We start from the raw sequence: 22473 nt of genomic DNA on the forward strand, positions 1-22473 counted from the left end.
TTTCTTAATGTATTAGGCTTAGACTTGCATGTTTTTGCTTTATTTTGCTTTGTGATTTACTATGTCCTGTCTGTTATTACTTGATACCACTTAAACCCTACTTTCTAATAAGGTCTCTTGGGTATGCAATATTTCAAATGAGCTATATAAGCTAATCCCTGACCTCTTGTGTTTGTTCTAGATCTCCAGTCACTTCTCCCCTTGCACCCAGGATGCCGGTTACAATCTGGCCCTAGGTCCTGGGGGACTGACCACCCCAGGGTTTGAGTAATGTAAGATGGGGCCTTTCTTGTTTAGGGACCACTGGCTTCAAACTTGCACCATTTCCCTTTGTGGTGTAACATTGTGTGTTTGGGGGAGCCTGCCCTGCCTCTGTGGGGGCTACTGAACTAGCACCCAGGTATAAAAAACAAGCTGAGCTGGTGCATGAACTGATGTGATCACAAGAGAGCACAAAAACTCAACAGAGGAGAACAGGCTGCATTTACCCTGGACAGACTAAGAACTGATGCACCTGTCACAGGTCAATTTCAGTAGGTGTATCTAGCAGCATTGCTATGACCTGGCAGTCAAAGAGCCCAGGATGAACTCCTCCAAGAAATAAGCGCCATCACAAACTGCACCACTTTCTGCTCTAAGTACAAGGTGCATTTCTTTGATCTTGTCCTCTAATGTAAACACAGAGCAACGGGTATGTTAAAAAATCACAATACCAAAACAAGACTCTCCACTGCACATGCTTCTCACTGTCATCACTATGGTGTTGAGAATGGTATAAAAACCTTAATAGAATGGAATAGAGACTACATGTTGGTGTTTGATGCAGAGTCTCTCAGTTTTGGGAGAAAGAATGTGGACAAATTGGAGAGAGTCCAGTGGAGGGCAACGAAAATGATTAGGGGGCTGGGGCACATGACTTACAAGGAGAGGCTGAAGGAACTGGGCTTATTTAGTCTGCAGAAGAGAAGAGTGAGGTGGGATTTGATAGCAGCCTTCAACTACCTGAAAGGGGGTTCCAAAGAGGATGGAGCTCAGCTGTTCTCAGTGGTATCAGATGACAGAACAAGGAGTAATAGTCTCAAGTTGCAGTGGGGGGGGGGTGGTCTAGGTTGGATATTAGGAAACACTCTTTCACTAGGAGGGTGGTGAAGCACTGGAATGGGTTACCTAGGGAGGTGGTGGAATCTCCATCCTTAGAAGTTTTTAAGGCCTGGCTTGACAAAGCCCTGGGTGGGATGATCTAGTTGGGGGTGGTCCTGCTTTGAGCAGGGGGTTGGACTAGATGACTTCCTGAGGTCTCTTCCAACCCCAATATTTTATGATTCTAAATTTTGACTAAGCTGTTGTAGACAGAAGTACATTCAGAAGCCTTGGTTAATTGGAGTCACAGAAACTTTATTGAATCAGAGCCACTAAATGAGTCACAGGAAAGAATTGCAGCAGAAATGCATCCCAGATAAAAGTCAAATCATGCTCCCCAAATATACGGCAACAGGGAGTCAGCAGCACTTCAGATGGGACTGTACTGAACAGCTGACTCTCAGCCTCAGCCGGTTCTACCCATCTCCCCTCAGGCCCGGGAATGGAACTCAGGAGTCCTGAGTCCAACTCTCCTACTCGAACCACTAGGCCCCACTCCCCTCTCAGACCTGGGGATAGAAACCAGGACTCCTGACTGAATCTCTTGCTTTCACCAGATAGCGCTAACAGTTTATTTTACAGTCACTGATGTGCTGTATGTGCCAATGCATAAAGATAGCAATCAGCAAATAAAGGAAAAGAAAGATCAGGCCAATGATTCTCTCCTTGGCCTGAGGCCAGCCAATTGCTCTGACAGGTGATAAACCATAGGAGGTTGCAGTGCTGTAGGTGTGGAGTTAATTCTTTATTCACTGAAAGCAGCATTCCTAACGGGATTGGTTCTTGCTGGCTCCCTAGCACCGTAACAAGGTGGACAGTGTTACACCAAGTGAAACATATGAACAACCCCCAGACTGTAAACTCACTGGAAAGCCAATGGATCTTGAGTTGACAGGGCAGTGTCCCAGGTGGAAGCTCCCCAGCAGTAGCTCCGTTTCCCCTCAGGGCACTCTGGTTTCAGGTTTCTTCAGTCTCCATCCCTATCAGAGAAGGTTGGGGTTTCTGGCTTCTCCTATCCCTTTGGAGGAACATGGGGTTCACCCGTGATATACTCTCCCCCAGATTTCAGAGTAGCAGCTGTGTTAGTCTGTATCCACAAAAAGAACAGGAGTATTTGTGGCACCTTAGAGACTAACACATTTATTTGAGCATAAGCTTTCGTGGGCTATAACCCACTTCATCGGATGTACGCAGTGGAAAATATAGTAGGAAGATACACCTCTACCCCAATATAACGCGACCCGATATAACACGAATTCAGATATAACGCGGTAAAGCAGCGCTCCAGGGTGGGGTGGGGGGCAAGGCTGCGCGCTCCAGCGGATCAAAGCAAGTTCGATATAACGCGGTTTAACCTATAACGCGGTAAGATTTTTTGGCTCCCGAGGACAGCGTTACATTGGGGTAGAGGTGTATATATATACACAGAGAATATGAAACAATGGGTATTACCATACACACTATAACGAGAGTGATCAGTGAGAATATTCAAATAAATTTGTTAGTCTCTAAGGTGCCACAAGTACTCCAGTTCTTTCTCCCCCAGATGTTCATCATCCATCCTTGTCCCAGCCGCTGATGGCTTCCTCTGCTTCCCATGAAATTTCCCACTACTTCCTGCTGATGCCTCCTCTAAAATGTGTCAGGATCTGCATAGACCCACTTCTTGCAGTGGGGCCCATTCGAGACTCTTCATTATGTGTTTAATAGGAGTGATATCTTTGAAGGGTCTTTTGATTGTGTGTGTGTGTGTGTGATGAGAGTCTCATCACTTGGGACATTTAAAGCTAGAGCCCTGGGGAAATAGACTGAAGAGAACTTTTCTGTCTTGGTGCCTGATGGGCCTGGATGAGTTGAAACCTGGTGGGGCTTCTTTCATTTTTGTGTCCCAAGAAGGTCCAAGTGGAGCTGAATGGAGCTTTTCTGAGGTGAGCTTCGAGAGAGTGGCTGGTTGAGATATTCAAGCTGAAAACAAAGCAAAGGAAAAGGGTGGGAATTTTCAATCACTTGATTGTGGATCTTTGCCCAGTAGCTGGGACTTAACTGAGACATCATATTCATACTAATATTTTTATTTTGCAGTTGGCCCCATGAATCACTTTCAGCTTCTCCTTGCTCATGGGTGCTGCATGGCCTTCATCTTCTCGATGGTCTCCAGCCCAGCATTTAAGTTCCTCTTGAACTCATTCTTCATCTCCAGCACGAGGTTGGAGATATCCTCCTGGGCCTTAGCACAGCCACTGTCTATCTTAGCACACTCGGAGTCAAAACTGGGATTGGAAGGTTCCATAGTGAGGATTCTTTCTGTGATGCTGACTAGGTTTATCAGATATTTCTCACATACTTGGGTGAATATCTTGGAGAACATGTGCACCAGCTGAGCTATATTGGAGGCATTGAATGCATGAGTGATCTGCTGGATGCCTTCTACAGACGCTAAACATTCCTGAATGTGCCAGTTGAAGCAGAATTGGATCAGGTTGGAGATCATATGAAAGAACTGCATCATCTTATCCCACTGCTGCTCCACCTTCCCCAGGGCACTCTGCCCTTCGTTCACCATCTTCTTGGCTGTCTCAAGATCTTTTCCTCTCATCTCATATTCCTTCATCTCACAGAGGATTTCTGTCTGCTCCTTCATCAGTTCAATGATCTTCTTGACGCTTCTGTGATCCTCTTTGTGGGACTGCCTCAGTGCCTCCCCACTCTCCTCCACTTTCGATAATTGTTTTTTTATCCACTCAGTTTTATCAGTCATATCTGAGCCTATGTCATAACATGAAGTGAGACTGAAGTTCAGAGCTTCTTCAATCTCATTGAGGGCCTTCTTTGTCTCCCCTTCCACTTGCATTTGCTTCCACTTAGCATCCTCCATAGTCTTCCTGACTGACTCCTGCTTGATCTTCACCTCCTTCAGCTTGATCCTCATCTCATCCAGGTCCTTCTCATAACCATACTCGGCATTCTGACAGGCCTGCAAGAGTTCCTTGACCAGGAAAATCACCTCCAAAAACTTGCCCTGCTGCATTGCCTGAGCTGACTCTGTGCACTTCTCTGCTTTGTCCTGAATTTTCTTTATCTTTGTCTGGAGCTGGTTCTTTTCCACTTGAGTATTTTGGAAGAAGCCCTGCATGATGTTTGTCATCTGCTCTGAGACATACTTTGAATGCCAGCAGATCGGCTGCATGTTGACCTCATTGAAGGCCTCCCATGCTCTTTCACTTACTTGGCGCAAGCAAGCCCTGAAGGATTCTGGGTGTTCGATTGCTTTAAACCCATCTGTAGAGCGGTTCTTATTGATGGAGACATCATCTTTCTGCCTCATGGAGATGAGTACTAGTTCCCCCAGGATGGCAATGGAGATGGGGGCTGGCATGAAGATCTCCTCCCATTTGGCTTCAGACTTCAACAGCAGCTCAGCCTCTTTCCTCACTTTGTCCGCTTCTGTGATGCTTACCATGGCTTTGGTTATGGCCTGAAATTGACCTTCTGCTGCTGCCGCCATTGTCTAGCCCTATAAAACACAGAAAGATATCACAGACCTGGTTGAGATCCCCCCCACTGCACACTCACAAGACTTCACTGTTTGGATCCAGAGAGTGGATCCTGCATGCTTCTAAGTCAACTGAGTCCGAGCCATGTCCAGGCATGGTCTCTGGCCTCTCAGGTCTACATCTGGCATACAGACTCTGCTGATATGACTTCTAGGAACTGGGACCCCATAATCCAGCAGCCCTAGGTTCCAAAACCAGTGCTAACCCCCAAGTCTCCCTAGTAGCTTAGGCATGACCTCCCCAGAGCTCTTGGGGACTCTCAGTCTACAGTTTAACCCTTCATGGACATGTGACAGTTTGAAACAAGTAACTCACAGATTTTGGAGAAGGGCTACTAAACCAAACACATTTTCATAGATTCCAAGGGTAGAGGGACCATTGTGATCATCTAGTCTGACCAAGGCCATAAAACTTCCTGAGTAATTTATAGGGCAGAACTTTTAGAAAAACATCTAATCTTTATTTAAAAATTGCCATGTTGGAGAATCCATTGCGAGCTTTAGTAATTTTTCAAGTGGTTAATTCCTTTCCCTTTGAAAAATTTTACGCCTTATTTCCAGTCTGAATTTGTCTAGCTTTAACTTCCAGCCACAGTATCATGTTAGACTTCTGCTAGACTTAAAGAGCCCATTATCTAACATTTGTTCCCTATGTAGTTACCTATAGACTGTGATCAAGTCAACCCTTAACCTTCTCTTTTGAAGCTAAACAGATAGAGCTCCTTGACTCTATCACTGTGAGGTATGTTTTCTAATCCTTTAATCATTCTCATGGCTACCTTTTAAACCCTCTCCAATTTAGCAACATCCTTACTGAATTGTGGACCCCAAAATTGGACACTATTCCAGCAGGGATGCACCAGTGCCAACTATAGAGGTAAAATATCCTGTCCACTCCAACACTAGATATCCCTGTTTATGCATTCAAGGATTGCACTAGCCCTTTTGGCCACAGCTTCACACTGGGAGCTCATGGCCATCTGATTATCCACCATGACTTCTAAATCTTTTTCAGAGTCACTGCTTCCCAGGGTAGAGTCTTCCATCCTACAAATATGGCCTACATTTGTTTATTTTTAGAGGTACACATTTACATTTTTCTATATTAAACCACATATTCTTTGCTTGAACCCAGCTTACCAAGCCCTCAACATCCGTTTGTATCAATGATCGGTCCTCTTCATTATTTTCCACTCTCCCAATTTTTGTATCATTTGCAAATGTCATCAGTGATGATTTTATGCTTTCTTCCAGGTCATTGATAAAAATGTTAAACAGAGTAGAGGGCCAAGAACCAATCCCTGTGGGACCCCACTGGAAACACACCCACTTGATAATGATTCCCATTTCAGTTAGATTTTAAGACCTATCAGTTAGCCAGTTTGTAATTCATTTAATATGCACCATATTAATTTTATTTCATTATAGTTTCTTAATCAAAATGTTGTGCAGTACCAAGTCAAACGCCTTACAGAAGTCTATTACATCCACACTATTACCTTTCTCAACCAAATTTGTATTCTCATCAAAAAGAGATATCAAGTTAGTGTGATAGGATCTATTTTCCATAAACCCATGTTGATTGGCATTAATTATATTACTCTCCTTTAATTCTCTATTAATATAGTCCCATATTAGCCACTCCACTATCTTGCCCCAGATCAATGTCAGATTGAGAGGCCTATAATTGTTTGGGTTCTTCTTTGAGTGATTGCTCATATCGATTCCAATTAGGTGTGCGTGAGCCGCGTGCACAGTTGTCGGAAAGTTTTTCCCCTAGCAGCACCCGTCGGGTCGGCTGTGTAGCCCCCTGGAGTAGAGCCTTCATGGCACTCAATATATGACCCTGTCGACCCGACACCTCCTCAGTTCCTTCTTAGCGCCAGTAATGGTCATTGGAACTGTGGCATCTTGCTCAGCAAGTTCTACCGTGTTTCCCTAGCCTTGTTTGTTTGTTGTTCTTTATTCATTTTATTTAGTTTAATTTTTAGTTAGTATTAGTAGTTAGCAGTTGGGCTGGGGCGTTTACCTTCTGTCCCGACCGTGTTTCCTTGGGAGGGCTTACATGCCCAAGTCCCAGGGGTTCAAGCCCTGCAAGTCCTGCTTCAAGCCCATGCCAACAGATGACCCCCATGACGCTTGTCTTATGTGTCTGGGGGAGGCTCACCAAGTCGATCGGTGGAGGATTTGTAAAGCGTTTTTCCCCAGAACCAAAAAGGAGCAAGACTTTTGCCTCAAGCGGCTCCTTATGAAGGAAGCACTTAGACCTCAGCCTCCGCCGGTGCGGCAGGACCTGGCAACGAGTTCTTTGGTGTGTAGCGCCCCGGTGACAGTGGTGGAAGCAGCACCATGGAAGGACTCTGGCAGAGACCCGCGGCACTGCCGCTCCCCGGCGCCGAAACCGGCGGGATCGACCCAGCACCGCTCCCACTCCCCGGTACAGAAGTGGCACTGGAAGCAAGGGAGGAGCAGCTCTCCTTCACAGAGGCCCACCCCTCTGGAGACAGCCTATGGGGCGCATCCATGTGAGGAGCACCTAGTGCCGAAGTCTGCAGAGATGGCACCGTCACCTTCGGCCCCGCAAGGCAGCCTGTTGAGTTCAGTGCCATAGAACTCCCAGGTCATCAAGGAGGTGGAGCTGCCATCCATCCCGGACACCTCTGAGGCCTGGGACGGTGGTAGAGGAGGGAAGGGGGGAAGGGGTCTGGGTTTGCTTCTCACTCTGAGCCCAGCCCCTCTCAACCCCTGCAGGTTTCTTACCCTCTTCCCCCTTGGGTAGGGTTACCCTCGGTCCTTGACACTTAGGGAGGGAACCTCCCTGCCCTGCTGGGGCGGGGTCTCCCTTCTGATACCTGTCCATGGGACCAGCCAAGGAATGAGTCCAAAGGTGGAATAAGAACAGCACTGAGGTTTATTTATTGGCGTTGAGAAAAACTTGTTTTATACGGGTATACTCACACACACATCACATTCATGCTGGCAGGCTGCAGGCATGGGCATAGATTGATTTGCAGGTGGCTGAGGCTGGCCAGGCGACAGCTGCCCGGAGATCGGCCGCGAGGAGATGAGAGTCCCTGAAGTCTCTTCAGATCCGCGGTCTACTGCTTCTGATCCAGTCCCGAGTTTAGCATGCTATTACATTTCCTTGTTGGTACCCCTGACCTGACTGACTGTCTCGAGATTTATACCTTCACCAAGATAACACCATGGTTCCATAAAAGGCGATATTTGCCTCTTTGGTTTGCCATTAGCTGTTACTCATTCACACTATCTCACTCATCCTTACATTAATCTATTACATATTCATAAGCATGAATACAATTGATTATATAGAGCAATGCAGCTTTAAGCAAGCATCTAATATCATTGGGGACTTTCCGCTGCCCGTGGCTTTGTAACGGCATAGCAGGAAACTGTGCAGACTACACTTGAAAGAGCAAATGGCGGGCGGTGGGGGGGCATCCAGCTACACCTTCCTCCAGTACTCTGGTCTTTCAGTTGTCAGCAACACACCTCCAAACTTCAGTCCTCTTTCTTTTCTCACACACTCTATCTGCCTGAAGTAGGGGTTTTAATTGACTACAGGTGCTCCAATTAACCTGAAGCAGCCCTCCCTAGTCTACAGTGTGACAGACCCAGACGAGTGGGGTACAGGAGTCTGGTAGAGGGCAAATATACTGGTCACTGGATGAGTAGTTTTCCATTCCCTGAGTGACCAGAGCAGGGGCTGCACTAGTGTAATCAGGAACCTGCTAGAACCAGTTAAGACAGGCAGAATAATTAAGGCACCTGGAACCAATTAAGAAACTGCTAGAATCAATTAGGACAGGCTAGCTAATCAGGGCACCTGAGTTTAAAAAGGACCTCACTTCAGTTTGTGGCGTGCATGCGAGGAGCTGGGAGCAAGGAGCTGAGAGTGAGAAGACATATTGCTGGAAGACTGGGGAGTAAAGCATTATCAAACACCAGGAGAAAGGTCCTGTGGTGAGGGTAAAGAAGGTGTTTGGAGGAGACCATGGGGAAGTAGCCCAGGGAGTTGTAGCCGTTGCGCAGCTGTACCAGCAGGCACTCTAGACAGCTGCAGTCCACAGGGCCCTGGGCTGGAACCCGGAGTAGAGGGTGGGCCTGGGTTCCCCCCAAACCTCCCAACTCCTGATCAGACACAGGAGGAATTGACCTGGACTGTGGCTTCTACCAGAGGGGAAGGTCTCTGGGCTGTTACCTGACCCACATGGTGAATCTGTGAGGCGAGCAAATCTGCTAATAAGCTCAGGACCCACCAAGGTAGAGGAGGAACTTTGTCACAACAGGTAACCACGCCTTAATTAGCCTATGGTTTATATATCTCCCCTCTACCACTCTCCCACTGCTCCCTGGCCCTGCTGTATCACATATCCCCTCCCCCTCCACTCAACACCATGGGGTTTGGCTACTTGGGATGAAAGACAGTGTTGTTGTGACAGGCCATCTGCGTTGCCATGTTGGCTTCCAGCTCTATGCTGTAACCAGAAGTGGAAAGGTTGTAGAGATAGGAACCATCTAGTCACTCATGCATTCCTCTTCTTGTTTGTGTGCATCCATTGGAGTGGGGTGTGGTCTGTCACAAGGGTCAACTGCCTCCCAAGTAGGTAGTACCATAAAATCTCCATGGCCCATTTAATCGCTAGGCATTACTTTTCTACTGCAGTGTACCATTGCTCCCTGGGCAGGAGCTTCCAGCTGAGGTAAAGGATTGGGTGCTCCTCATCCCCCACCATCTGTGAAAGGACGGCCCCAAGTCCTACTCTGAGGCATCTGTTTGTAGAATGAATAATCTGGGGCTATGAGCACTGGACGACTGCAAAGGGCCGTCCTCAGGTCTGTGAAAACTTTTTCCACCACCTTGGTCCACTTAACTGTCTTTGGGGCCTGAGCTCTTATCAGGTCCGTCAGAGGCACTGCCCTCGCGGAGAAATGAGGGATGAACCGGCAATAGTACCCCGCTATCCATAAGAATGCTCAGACTTGCTTCTTGCGGATCGGTCGGGGCCATTCCTGTATTGCCTCCACTTTGTTCCATTGGGGTTTCACCAGGCCCCTTCCAACTACATACCTGAGGTATCGGGCCTTGGCTCGCTCTATTGCACATTTGGATGGATTAGGGATGAGGCCAGCCTAAGAGCATCTAGTACTGCTTCCACTTTCCCCAGGTGCATCTCCCAGGCAGGGCTATGGATTACTACATCATCTAAATAGGCGGCAGCGTATTTGGCATGGCGTCCAAGTAATCTGTCCATCAATCGTTGGAAAGTTATGGGGGCCCCATGGAGCCCGAAAGGGAGGATGGTATATTGGAAGACACCAGCAGGTGTAGAGAAATGGTTTTTTTCCTTGGCCTTCTCAGCCAGGGGGGATCTGCCAGTTGCCTTTTGTCAAGTCCAAGGTGGTCAAGTATTGGGCCTTGCCTAACTGATCCACCAGCTCATCAATATGTGGTATCGGGTAGGCATCAAATTGGGATACCTCGTTTAACTTATGGAAGTCATTACAAAAGCTCAGGGTGCCAAGAAAATATGGCTGGACCACTGGCTGTGAGATTCCTCAATCACCCCGAGTTCCAGCATCTTCTTTACTTCTGCCCTAATTTCTTTTCTGTTTGCCTCTGGTATGTGATATGGTTTTATTGTCACTCTTGCTCCTGGATAGGTGATGATGTGTTGGATCAGCGTCGTACAGCCTGGTTGTGTGGAGAAAATGTCTTGGTTCCATTGGATCATCTCGACGACCTCTGTTCGTTGTTCTGGGACTAATTCAGTGGAGATCCTTACCTGCCCTTGTGATAATTGAAGGGGGGGAGGAGCTCCCTTATGGACACCCAGCCAGTTAGCTGTAAAATCCCTCTTTGTGTCTGTTCGCTGCTTGCTTTACCTTTAAAGGGTTAACAAGCCCACAGGTAAAAGAAAAGGAGTGGGTATCTGACCAAAAGAGCCATTGGGAAGGCTAGAATTTTTAAATTTGGGAAAGAAACTTTCCCTTTGTCTGTTGTTCTCTGGGCTGCAGGGATGGAGCAACAATGCTATAAGCAGGAATGTTGTGTAAGGTTTGAACCAGGTATAAAAAAGTATTTTCTATACCTAGAAGAAATAATTTGGACAGGGAATGTTTAGTTAGACGCTATCAGGTTTATTTCTTATTTTGGCTTGTGGATCTCCTTCGTGCTAACTCCAGTTGCTTTTGTTTGCTTGTAACCTTTAAGCTGAACCCCCAAGAAAGCTCTCTTGGGTGCTTGATTTTTGGAATTGCGCTTTTAAAATCTAGCAAAATCCTAAGTTCCAGATGTATTTTCTTTCTTTCTTTTTTTAATAAAATTTACCTTTTTTAAGAACAGGGTTGGATTTTTGGTGTCCTAAGAGGTTTGTGCACATGTTGTTTGATTAGCTGGTGTCACAGCTGATTTCCTTTGTTTCCTTTCTCAGCTCTTCTACTGGCATGCCATTTACTTCTACTACCTCCTCCCTCACGTTCGCATACAGTGGGTCATAGGCTTGGTCCTGCCCAAAACACTCGCGTTCGGGACTGATCTGACCTGATTCTATTGGATCAGTCTCCCCTCCCTCTCTTAGGGTGCTCCCGCTCATGCTGGGGGCCATCTCTGGGTCTCCACTGGTCCGTGCTACCTTGTGGTTTCCCTGATGGGGCCGCCTCCCAACCAGGGTAGCTCTCTGGCTTGCTGCCGAAATCCTGGTTCCTAATCTTTTATCTGCCCTTCTTTCAAGACTAGATTTCCAAGACTTCTCGGGGGGTGAAAAGAACTCTGGGGAAAACGCAGCAAAAATTGGGGCAGGGCCACCCATGGGTGCCTCGATCTCTGCCTGGGGTTTACTACACTCCCCTCACTCGATGGGGGAGGGGGAGTAGGCTCTCGAACCTGGGAAAGTCCCTGCCAATTAAGACCAGGTAGGGGAGCTTGGGGACCATCCCTGCAGTCATGTTGGTAGTGTTCCCCTGGATCTCAATCCATATTGGGATTGTGGGGTAGAAATTTACTGTGCCATGGACACACATCACTCTGGGGCTCTTGGCCCGGCTCAGTTTGTGTTGCCCCACTAACGTCCCTGAGACCAATGTGACATCACTCCCAGAGTCCACCAAAGCTATGGTCTGGATGCCGTTCATCTTTACTGGCCTGGTGTACTCATGTGGGGCCATCATGATGCCCACCAGGCTGATTAGGCCACATTGGTCCCCATGATCCCCCAGATTACATTGCATGGACTCCTCCCTGTTGGGGCACTGAGCTGCTATATGCCCCAACTCCCCACACTTGTAACAATGATATTTCATCCTGGAGATTGCCCTCTTTCTTGGGCTTTCTGGACCGCTCCCCCAGTCCTCTCCCGCCGGAACCCAGGTCCCTTCAGGGCCTCGGGCTGCTTCTTGGAGCCTTTTCTTCCAGCTGTGGCTTTCCTGGAGTTCTCAATGATCTGAGGCCTCGGGATTGGGACTGGCTTCCTGGAACGTGGTGTTTCACCTCCCGGGGTTTCGAACAGTTCACGGGCTGCCAGTTGTCTCTCCACGAGGGTGACCAGTTCGTTATAGGTGGAGGAGTCATTCTGACCTACCCAGGCTTGGAGGCTCAAGGGTAGTCCCCTCGTATAGCGGTCCAGTACCAGGAGCGCCATCATTTCCTCAGAGCTGAGGGCCTCCGGGCGTAACCACTTCCAGGCTAGGTCAAACAGTTGAGACCGCAGTGTCCTGTCTCCAAAATACTGTCATTCATGGAACCTCTGGGCTCGCAAGGCCATTGTTACCCTGGACCTGGGCAGGATCTCCGCATTCAGTTGTGGGGGTAATCTGCCACCTCCTCTGCAGTCATATAATAGTAGGCCTTCTAGGCCTCCCCGCACAAAAAATGGCACGAGGATGCCCGACCACTGGTCTTGGGACCAGACCGCCTGCAGGGCTGTCCTCTCGAAGGCCAGGAGTTATGCCTCCACATCATCCTCCTGTGTCATTTTCTGCAGACAGTAGCTGGCCCATATGGTCCATGTCCCATCATACCCGCAGCTTAGCTCCCTAAGGGTCTTCACCTGGTTCACTAGTTCCTGCAGCATGGCCCGATCTTGGGTGGTCTGGGTCATCAGCAGGGATTGGTCTCTTGCTGTAGCTTGTGGTGGGGCAACTGTCCCTCACCCAGAGAGAGTGGGCTGTGGCAGGTCTAGGCGCCTGCGTAGACGCGCGGCCAATCAGGAAAGGGCTTACTGGGAGCCAATCAGAAGGCAGATTGGGGCCCGCCAATCAGGGCCCGGCTTAGCCATATAAAAGACTGCCCAGAGCAGGAGCAGTCAGTCTGTCCCAGGCCTTCAGGGGGAAGGTTTGTCTCCAGAGCTGGGAAGCCAGCACCACGGACAGCGCAGGGCAGGCCAGCCTGAGAGAGTGGGAGAAGGCCCTACTCCAGAGCCTGACAGGCGGCAGGCCTGGGAGGAGGAGGCCTAACGTAGAGAAGGGCTGTTGGGGAAATGGTCCAGAGGGATAGTCAGAGGAGGAAGGAGAAGAAAGACAGCGAAACTGTCATCCGAGGGCCTCTGGACCGGGACTCAGAATAGTGGGTGGGCCTGAGTCTTTCCCCCCCCCCCTTCCTTTTTTCCCCCCCTTTGTTTGCTGTGGTGCCCTACGCACAGCCACAAGCTGCAGGGAGCGGCCAGCCAGAACTACGCCAGGTCCTGGACTGTGAGGATCAGGCTCGAAGGTGTGGGGCTGTTGTTTACCTGCCCCCCCCCCCCGGAAGGGGGTGTGAATGGACAAAGGGACACTGTTGGAGGACAGTGCTCCGGAAGAGGACACCGTACGTTGAGAGCAGCGCAAGCCCGTGCACCCAACGAAGGCGAGACAGGCGGGACGCCACCCAAAGAGGGCGCTCTACTGGCTCAAACTAATTCCCCGAGACGACCAGGAGGGGACGCCGCAGCGGTGAGCTACTGACCCTGTCACATAGCTGCATGGTGCAGTTGCCTGGATCTGGGTCGCCTCCTGCTGGGTGGAAGTGGCTTGCACCAGTGCTTTGACCACGTCCTCCATCTTGGGGACAGGGTGGTCATGCCCCACCCTGGGTTACATTCAAGGCATGGAAATCCCACTTCTGACACCACATGTGACAAAATGACCGATGTTGGCATGATGGGTCCTGCACTTTTCTAGGCGGGGAGACTAGGCTGCCATCCCTGGCCCCTACTCTTGAGGCACCAAGGGCCTCGCTAGTGGCCTGGGAAGGTGGTAGAGGAGGGAAGGGGGGGGAGGGTCTGGGTTTGCTCCTCACGCTGAGCCCCAGCCCCTCTCAACCCCTGCAGGTTTCTTCCCCTCTTTCCCTTGGGTAGGGAAAGCCTCAGCCCTTTACACTGGGGGAGGGAGTCTCCCTTCCCTGCTGGGGCAGGGTCTCCCTTCCTCTGGTTCTCCGGTCTTTCAATTGTCAGCAATACAACTCCAAATTCCAGTCCTTTCTCCTTCGTCGCACATCCTGTCTGCCTGAAACAAGGTTTTATTAGGTTCCTGACAGGCCCTTAATTGACTACAGGGTGCTCCAATTAACCTATAGCAGCCCTCCCTACTCTACGGGGAACCATGCCTTAATTAGCCTAGGGCTTATATATCTCCCCTCAACCACTCTCCTGCTTCTCAAAAGGACAACTGTCCTGCTTCCAGGCACAATGGGCACTGTCTGGGGTTCTCTGCTCAGTGTCCCCCTCTCGTTCCCTAGTTTTGGCCCTTTGACCCTCACGCTTGTTCCTGTTATTGCCTTTGTTGTCCCCCGACCTCAGTTGAGTTCCGGGTTTAGTAGCCCCTCCCTAGGCTGGAGGAGGGGCTTTCAGCAGTGGGCGAGCTAGCGCTCGCCTGCATCCCGGTGCTCAAAAGGACCACTCTCCTTCTTCGAGGCGCAATGGGCGCTATCCAGGGTTCTCTGCTCGGTGTTCCCCCCCCCCCCCCAACTTGCTTGGGTTCTGAGTTTAGTAGAGCCTCCCTAGGCTGAGGGAGGGGCTTTTAGCAGTGAGCGAGCTAACACCTGCCCACGTCCCGGCACTCAAAAGGACCACTCTCTCACTTTGAGGAGCAGTGGGCGCTGTCCGGGGTCCTCTGCTCGGTGTCCCTGTCAGGTTCCCTTCGTTTAGCCCTGTGACCTCACTCCTGTCCCTGTTATATCTTTAGTTGTCCCCCGTAATTAACTGAGATCCCGGGCTTTGTGGATCCTCCCCGTAGGCTGGGAGAGGCCCTTTAGTACTGGGCAGGCTTCCACCCACCCACTTCCAGGATCCCAACAGGACCACTCTCCCACTGGCTCCCTGCCCTTTTTGTATCACACTCCCAAGACTGGTGGGTAACACTGAAGTTAAATTCCCCAACCAGTCACGCACTGTGCTTCTGATCCCCCATACTGGTTATCAAGAAGCAAAAAAAGAAATCACACAGCCCCCTTTATTGCGTTCCAGTTCTCCGGCTCCCAATCACACATAGGTCCAGCACAGTGAGAAGTTATTTAAAAAATTCTGCTCACATATACAAAATGTTCTTCTGACCCCAAAGGGTCAGCCACATTACCAGGTAAGTATAGGTTTGGATCTTACCCAAAATACCGTGCTGCCAGCCTATTCTTTAGTGTCTAAAACTAAAGGTTTATTAAAAAGGAAAGAAAGAACAAGAAGAGAAATATTTAAAGGTAAAACAGTCACATACATACAAAGACTTCAAAGTCTATCAGGTTCCTAGCAGTATCGGTGAGTTTCCTGGCTTGAAAGTCCCTCTGGAACACATCCACAGCTTGGATGGGTCATTCAGTCCTTTGCTCAGAGCTTTGTAGAAAGGTTATTCCAGAGGTAAGAAGCAGGACTGAAGACAAAATGGAGAAGTTGCAGCTGCCTTTTACAGTCTTTTGCCATGCAGCTTGTATATTTCCTTTGTTCCAAACACAAGCTGCTCATCACATGAAGCCTTAGAGTTCTGTTCATAGGCATGCCCCTGCATGCCTTGCTGAGTCATAAGGTGTATCCCTTTCACTGGGTTCCTTTTATAGCTGAGGTCCCTTGATGGGCCATCAAGCAGGCTAGGCAGTGCTGATGCTAATCTGTCTGGGGATGTCACCCAGATGCACAGCACAAGTTTGAAATACAGATATACCCTACATATCTATAACTCATAATACAAAGATGATACAAACATATAAAGAAGATCCGCATATTTGGCAAATCATAACATTTCCACAGATATCTTACACAGGAGATCTGTCAGATTCCTTGCAATTTTACAATATTGGTATTCATAATATCCTAAAGTGTTCCCCAGATTCCATACAGTGTCACAGAGGTAATGTCATTTTTCAGAGTGCCACTCCCATTCCCCTTTTGCCCATTTGATCCTTCCTCAACAAGTTATAACTGTTCAGTTTAACATTCCAATCCTGTGAATCATCCCATCGCTCTGATAAGCCATAAGAGTTACATTGTTCTAAACAAAATAATAAAACACCCACATGATATTCCCTCCTCCAGTTTCCTCACTAATGATGAGCATTGTTTGGATTTTGGTCAGGGTCTTCAAGATCCCAAGACCGCTCTCTCTTCCTTCCTCCTGCCCAGTCTTGCTCTTTTGTATTGGTTGATGAGAGAGTTACACAGAGCAGAACTTGTGCTTTTAGAATTTTCTGTCCCCTCTGTCCCACCATCAAAACATCAGGTGATCAAAGTCCCTGGTCAAGTGATCTGTTGCTGGGCTACCACCCACCTGATAGATATATTAGCCCCAGGTTAAACAAATCCCTGGTGCCAGGATAAATAAATGGCAGCTGCTCCAGGTCAATTAAGACACCTGGGGCCAATTAAGAGCTTTCCAGAAGGCAGGGAGGATGCTAGGTTGATTGGGACACCTGAAGCCAATCAGGGGCTGGCTGAAACTAGTTAAAAGCCTCCCAGTTAGTCAGGTGGGTGCATATCAGGAGCTGTGAGAAGTTGTGGTGTTGGAGAGACTGCGTGGGATACACCATATCAGGTACAAGGAAGGTGGCCCTGAGGTAAGGGTGAAGTGGAGTTGAGGAAATGGGGGCTGCTGTGGGGAAGTAGCCCAGGGAATTGTATGTGCTCTGTTCCTAAAAGGTCAGTTACGATAGCAGATACTATTAGGGTCCCTGGGCTGGAGCCCAGAGTAGAGGGTGGGCCTGGGCTTTCCCCCCCCTTTACCCCACTGATTAATCACTGAGAGTGGGAGATAACCAAGATGGTGCAAGGGAGGATAGCTTCTCCTCATCTCCCTGGCTGGCTTATAATGAAAATGGCTCTCCTCTCTAGAGACGGAAGGGTTAAGTGGAGGGTCACAATGAGCCTCTGAGGCTAGTGAAATCTGTCAGGAAATGCAGGACCCACAGAGACAAGGACAAAGCTTTGTCAGACAGGGCAAAATGGAGCCAAAAAACCCACAAGGAAGGGTTAGGGCATCCTTGCAATCAAAAGGATGCTCACAAAACAAAGTTTATATTTTGATAGAGATGCATACAGAAATATACTAAACCTTCACAAAAGCTGTGGAGAAATGTATCAAGATATGACAAAGGATGGGGAGGGGGGAAGAAGTGTTTTATGGTTTAAGTCAGAGCATGGCAGTTCAAGGTTCAGTGCTGGGAAATCCTTTGATTTAAATTTTTCCACCAATTTTTGTGCATTTATTAAGAACCTCAAAGTTGATCTGCAAATAGGAATAAACCAATCCCACTACTTCAGGTTAATGTGCTGGATATCTTTGTCTGCTAGATTGAAGAGCCAACTGTCAAATATTTGTTCCCATGTAGATACTTATAGACTGTGATCAAGTCACCCCTTAATCTTCACTTTGTTAACCTAAGGAGATTGAACTCCTTGAATCTCTCCCACTATACAGCATGTTTTGTAATCCTTTAGCCATTCTCATTGCTCTTCTCTGACAGTCTCCAATTTATCAACATCCTTCCAGAACTGGACACAGGATTCCAGCAGCTGTTGCACTAGTACCAAATACAGAGGTAATAGAACCTCTCCACTCCTACTTGAGACTTCCCCTGCTTATATATACAAAGATCACATTAGCCCTTTTGGCCACACGGTTGGGGATCTGACCCCATTGAATCCAATGGAGCAACCCTTTCCTCCCAATGCAGGATCAGATCCCCAGCTGGTGTGGATTGATAAATACCACCCTACAAGCTGTTTTGCTCTTTCTTCTGCCTTACCAACTCCCAGTGACAGGAGGGACTCACCTTTTTATGATGGAAAAGTTTCCTGGATTTTTGTCAACTTGTGATGCCTCTCAGTCAGACTGAATCTCCAGTGCTGGTGAATTGCTGGCAAAATGGGACCTCAATATATGGGAGTTCTTATGCAAATGACCTGGTGGCTAGCTCAGGTAACCATGGCTGAAGGACGGCCCTCATTTGTGTTTTACAGTATCCAAATCTGTATAGCTGGTAGCTCCATATGGGAGTTCTTATGCAAATGACCTGGTGGGTAGCTCAGGTAACCACGGCTGAAGGAGGGCCCTCATTTGTGTTTTACAGTATCCACATCTCTATAGCTGGTAGCTTCATTCTATTGGTAGAGCAGGGATACTAATCGGGCATTAGGTTAACACATCTAGTACAGAGACAATACAAGTGAGGTAATATCTTTTACTGGACCAACTTTAGTTGGTGGAAGGGACAAGCTTTGATGCGTCACTGAACTTTTCTGATGAGCTCTACAAAGTTTGAAAGCTTGTCCCTTCCACCAGCTAAAGTTGGTCTAATAAAATATTACCTCACTTGTATTGTCTCGGTCCTATCCTGCGACCAACACACGTACAACACTGCAAACAAATATAGTAATGACAGCTATGCTATTCTGAATCATAGCTTTTTATGTCTCCACTGGAACTAGAATCGAGAGGCTCCTCACACAAATTGATATTTGACATTTTTTTTCAAAGGCCCCACCATCTTATGAAGAGTCAACATAGACTCCTAGACTTTAAGGTCAGACAGGAAAATCATGATCATCTAGTCTGACCTCCTGCACACTGACGGTCGCCGAAGGCTGTGTGTTACTTTGTCTGTTTACACAGCGATGGACCCCTGACTCCTACTTCCCACCTCCAGCTGGGACTCAGGCTGAGTCTGCCGCTCCTGCAAACCAGGCTCCTGCCCCACACTCTGGCTAGCATCTCCCCGTGCCCCCAAGTGGTGATTTGTATCTTAATTATTCATTCCCTGGATTTCAGATGTTTAAGTTTGTGTTTTCTAGGGGCAGGAGAAGGGCTTGGATACCCTATGAATTCAAGACTGACATGCCCCAAACCATAAACCCCCAGCTTCCTTGCTAACCCTCATCTCCAACCTCCCCAGTCTTCTTCCCTCCCGCTCTCCCCAATCCCTACCTTACCCCTCACTCTTAACTGAACACACCCTCTTCCCTCCCCTACCACTCAGTCCCATTCATCTCTCACCCTTAGTCTCTAAGGACCGTTGCACCAGCCAGAGGGGCCACAGGTGAAGGCATCGCACCAGGCAACATGTAGCAAAGTTCTCAGAACTAGCTCAGTCCTATGAATCCATGAGGTTAGGGTCAGGGCATGCACCTTGTTGCATGTCCCATTTATCCCTATCCCTTGCTGCAGATCCAAACTCCCCTTCCCCATTACCACCCAGTCTTGCACCCCAAATTACCCCATCCATTCAAGTGAGCATAGGCATATGTAATTTTTTCTTTTAGAAAATTTCAGCACTTCTGAATATTCTGACATTCAGATTACATTTCTCCAAAATAATAATAATAATTAGGGCTGTCAAGCAATTAAAAAAAGTAATCTCAATTAAAATGTTTGTGTTTAATCACTCATGTGACTGCACAAATCTGCTAATGAGTGTGAATATAATGTAACTAGAATATGCTTCATGCAAAAGGTCTCTTGTAAGGTATCATTACAAAGCTTATAATCTACTGAATGTGGTCATCCTATTGTATGTATATTCTTGTATCTGAAACTAGAAATATGAAATAACTCTGAGGGCCTATTGTAATTATGCAAAGTGGGGCCATTAATGGTGGTTTGGAATCTTGATGGCTCCCCTCAACCAGGACAATTGGCTCTGTTTGCTTGCAAGCCTTCCTGTGAGTCAGGCTGGGAGGAATGAAGGCTTGAAGTCTGACAGTGATATGTGACCATGTCACCTGAACTGGAATCCCCCTTTAACCTGGTGGTTTTTCCATTTAGAAGGGGGAGGGGGACCCAGAGAGGGACAAAGGATTTCTGCCTTGTGCAAAGCTATATAAGGGTGTGAAACAGAATAAAGGGGGTTGCAGTCATGAGAAATCCTCTAGCTATCACCTGAGCTGGAACAAGGGCTGTACCAGGGCAAAGGATTGTGCCCAGACTAGGAAGGCATCCAGTCTGTGATAGAAGCTTATTGAAACATCCAAGGGTGAAATTTTATCTGTTTTTAGTTTCCTTACTTTATTAGATTTAGATTTGTGTTGTATTTTATTTTGTTTGGTATTTTACTTTGTTCTATCTGTTATTACTTGGAACCACTTAAATCCTAATTTTTGTAGTTAATAAATCACTTTTTACTTATTATTTAACCCAGAGTATGTATTAATACTGGGGGGGGGGGGGGGAGGGAATAGCTGTGCATATCTCTCTATCAGTGTTATAGAGGGTGAACAATTTATGAAAAAAGGATGTATTTAGGGTTTGGACCCCATTGGGCGCTGGGCATCTGAGTGTTAGAGCCAGGAACACTTCTTAAGCTGTTTTCAGTTAAGCCTGCAGCTGTTGGGGGATGTGGTTCAGATCTGGGGCTGTTTGCAGCAGGCAAGAGTGTCTGGCTCAAACCAGGCAGGGAAAACCGACTCAGAGGTAATCGAAGCACATCAGCTGGCAGTTCCCAAGGGGTTTTCTGTGACCCAACCATCACAATGCTATTAAACAATAATAGAATACTATTTAGATAAAATTTTTTTGATGTTTTCCACATTTTCAAATATAGAATCATAGAACTGGAAGGGACCTCAAGAGGTCATCTAGTCCAGTCCTCTGCACTCAAGGCAAGACTAAGTATTATCTAGACCAGGGGTTCTCAAACTGAGGGTTGGGACCCCTCAGGGGGTCATGAGGTTATTACATGGGGGGGGGGGGGGTCGCAAGGTGTCGGCCTCCACTCCAAACCCCTCTTTGCTTCCAGCATTTATAATGGTGTTATAAATTAAACACTTTTTTATATATTTAAGGGGGGGTTGCACTCAGCAGCCTGCTATGTGAAAGGGGTCACCAGTACACAAGTTTGAGAACCACTGATCTACACCATCCCTGACAGGTTTGTCCAACCTGCTCTTAAAAATCCCCAATGATGAAGATTCCACAACCTCCCTAGGCAATTTATTTCAATGCTTAACCACTCTGACAGTTAGGAAGTTTTTCCTAATGTCCAACCTAATCCGCCCTTGCTGCAATTTAAGCCCATTGCTTCTTGTCCTGTCCTCCGAGGTTAAGAACATTTTTTTTTTCTCTCTCCTCCTTGTAACAACCTTTTACATATTTGAAAACTGTTATGTCTCCTCTCAGTCTTCTCTTCTCCAGACTAAACAAACCCAGTTCTTTCAATCTTCCCTCATAGGTCATGTTGTCTAGACCTTTAAAAATTCTTGTGGCTCGTCTCTGAACTTTCTCCAATTTGTCCACATATTCCCTGAAATGTGGCGCCCAGAACTGGACACAATACTCCAGTTGAGGCCTAATCAGCATGGATTTCAATTACAACACAGAATACAAAGTGGACAGTGCTCACTTTATATTTATTAGTATTTTTAATTCACTTAATACAAGTACTGTAGTGCAATCTTTTTATCATGAAAGTTGAACTTACAAATGTAGAATTATGTACAAAAAATAACCACATTCAAAAATAAAACACTACAAAATTTTAGAGCTTGCAAGTCCACTCAGTCCTACTTGTTTGTCTGAGCAACTGGCTGAACAAGTTTATTTACATTTTCAGGAGATAATGCTGCCCTCATTTTGTTTACAATGTCACCTGAAAGTGAGAACAGGTGTTCACATGGTACTGTTGTAGCCAGCGTTGCAAGATATTTACGTGCCAGATGCACTAAAGATTCCTATGTCCCTTCATGCTTCAGCCATCATTCCAGAGGGCATGCATCCATGCTTATGATGGGTTCTGCTCGATAACAATCCAAAGCAGTGCAGACCAATGCAGGTTCAATTTCATCATCTGAGTCAGATGCCAGGAGCAGAAGGTTGATTTTCTTTTTTGGTGGTTTGGGTTTTGTAGTTTCCGCATCGGAGTGTTGCAGGCGCCACACCCTGTCTCGATCAGATTTTGGAAGGCACTTCAGATTCTTAAATGTTGGTTCGAGTGCTGTAGCTATCTTTAGAAATCTCACAATGGCACCTTCTTTGAGTTTTGTCAAATCTGCAGTGAAAACTAACAACACACTAAGTCATCTGAGCCTGCTATAACACTAAATATATGGCAGAATGCGGGTAAAACAGAGCAGGAGACATACAATTCTCCCCCAAGGAGTTCAGTCACAAATTAACGCATTATTTTTTTTTAAGGAGCATCATCACCAGGAAAGCATGTCCTCTAGAATGGTGGCCAAAGCATGAAGAGGCATATGAATGTTTAGCATATCTGGCACGTAAACACCTTGCAATGCCGGCTACAAAAGTGCCATGTGAACATCTGTTCTCACTTTCAGGTGACATTCTAAATAAGTGGACAACATGATCTCTCA

At 47.3% G+C, this 22473-nt stretch overlaps 1 protein-coding gene across 4 annotated transcripts; it reads right to left on the reverse strand.

Moving 5' to 3' along the window:
• Positions 1 to 1374: 1374 nt before the first annotated feature.
• Positions 1375 to 18052, reverse strand: LOC103307080 (uncharacterized). Of its 4 annotated transcripts, XR_010591804.1 has the most exons (3): positions 15398 to 15692; positions 2567 to 4654; positions 1375 to 2359 (listed from the first exon to the last, which is right to left on the reverse strand). XR_010591804.1 is itself a non-coding variant. In XM_042847961.2 (2 exons), the coding sequence occupies exon 2, from the start codon at positions 4643 to 4645 to the stop codon at positions 3257 to 3259; it is 1389 nt and encodes a 462-aa protein (XP_042703895.2). In that variant the 5' UTR covers positions 4646 to 4654; positions 17943 to 18052; the 3' UTR covers positions 1375 to 3256. The 4 variants fall into 4 exon arrangements, 3 of the variants coding, with proteins under 3 accessions (XP_042703895.2, XP_023969392.2, XP_008175417.2); XM_042847961.2 differs by lacking the exon at positions 15398 to 15692 and adding an exon at positions 17943 to 18052 and having other exon boundaries at positions 1375 to 4654; XM_024113624.3 differs by having other exon boundaries at positions 1375 to 4654; positions 15402 to 15694.
• Positions 18053 to 22473: the final 4421 nt, after the last annotated feature.

Source organism: Chrysemys picta, chromosome 12, assembly GCF_011386835.1.
Source record: "Chrysemys picta bellii isolate R12L10 chromosome 12, ASM1138683v2, whole genome shotgun sequence".
NCBI classification, from domain to species: Eukaryota; Metazoa; Chordata; order Testudines; family Emydidae; genus Chrysemys; species Chrysemys picta.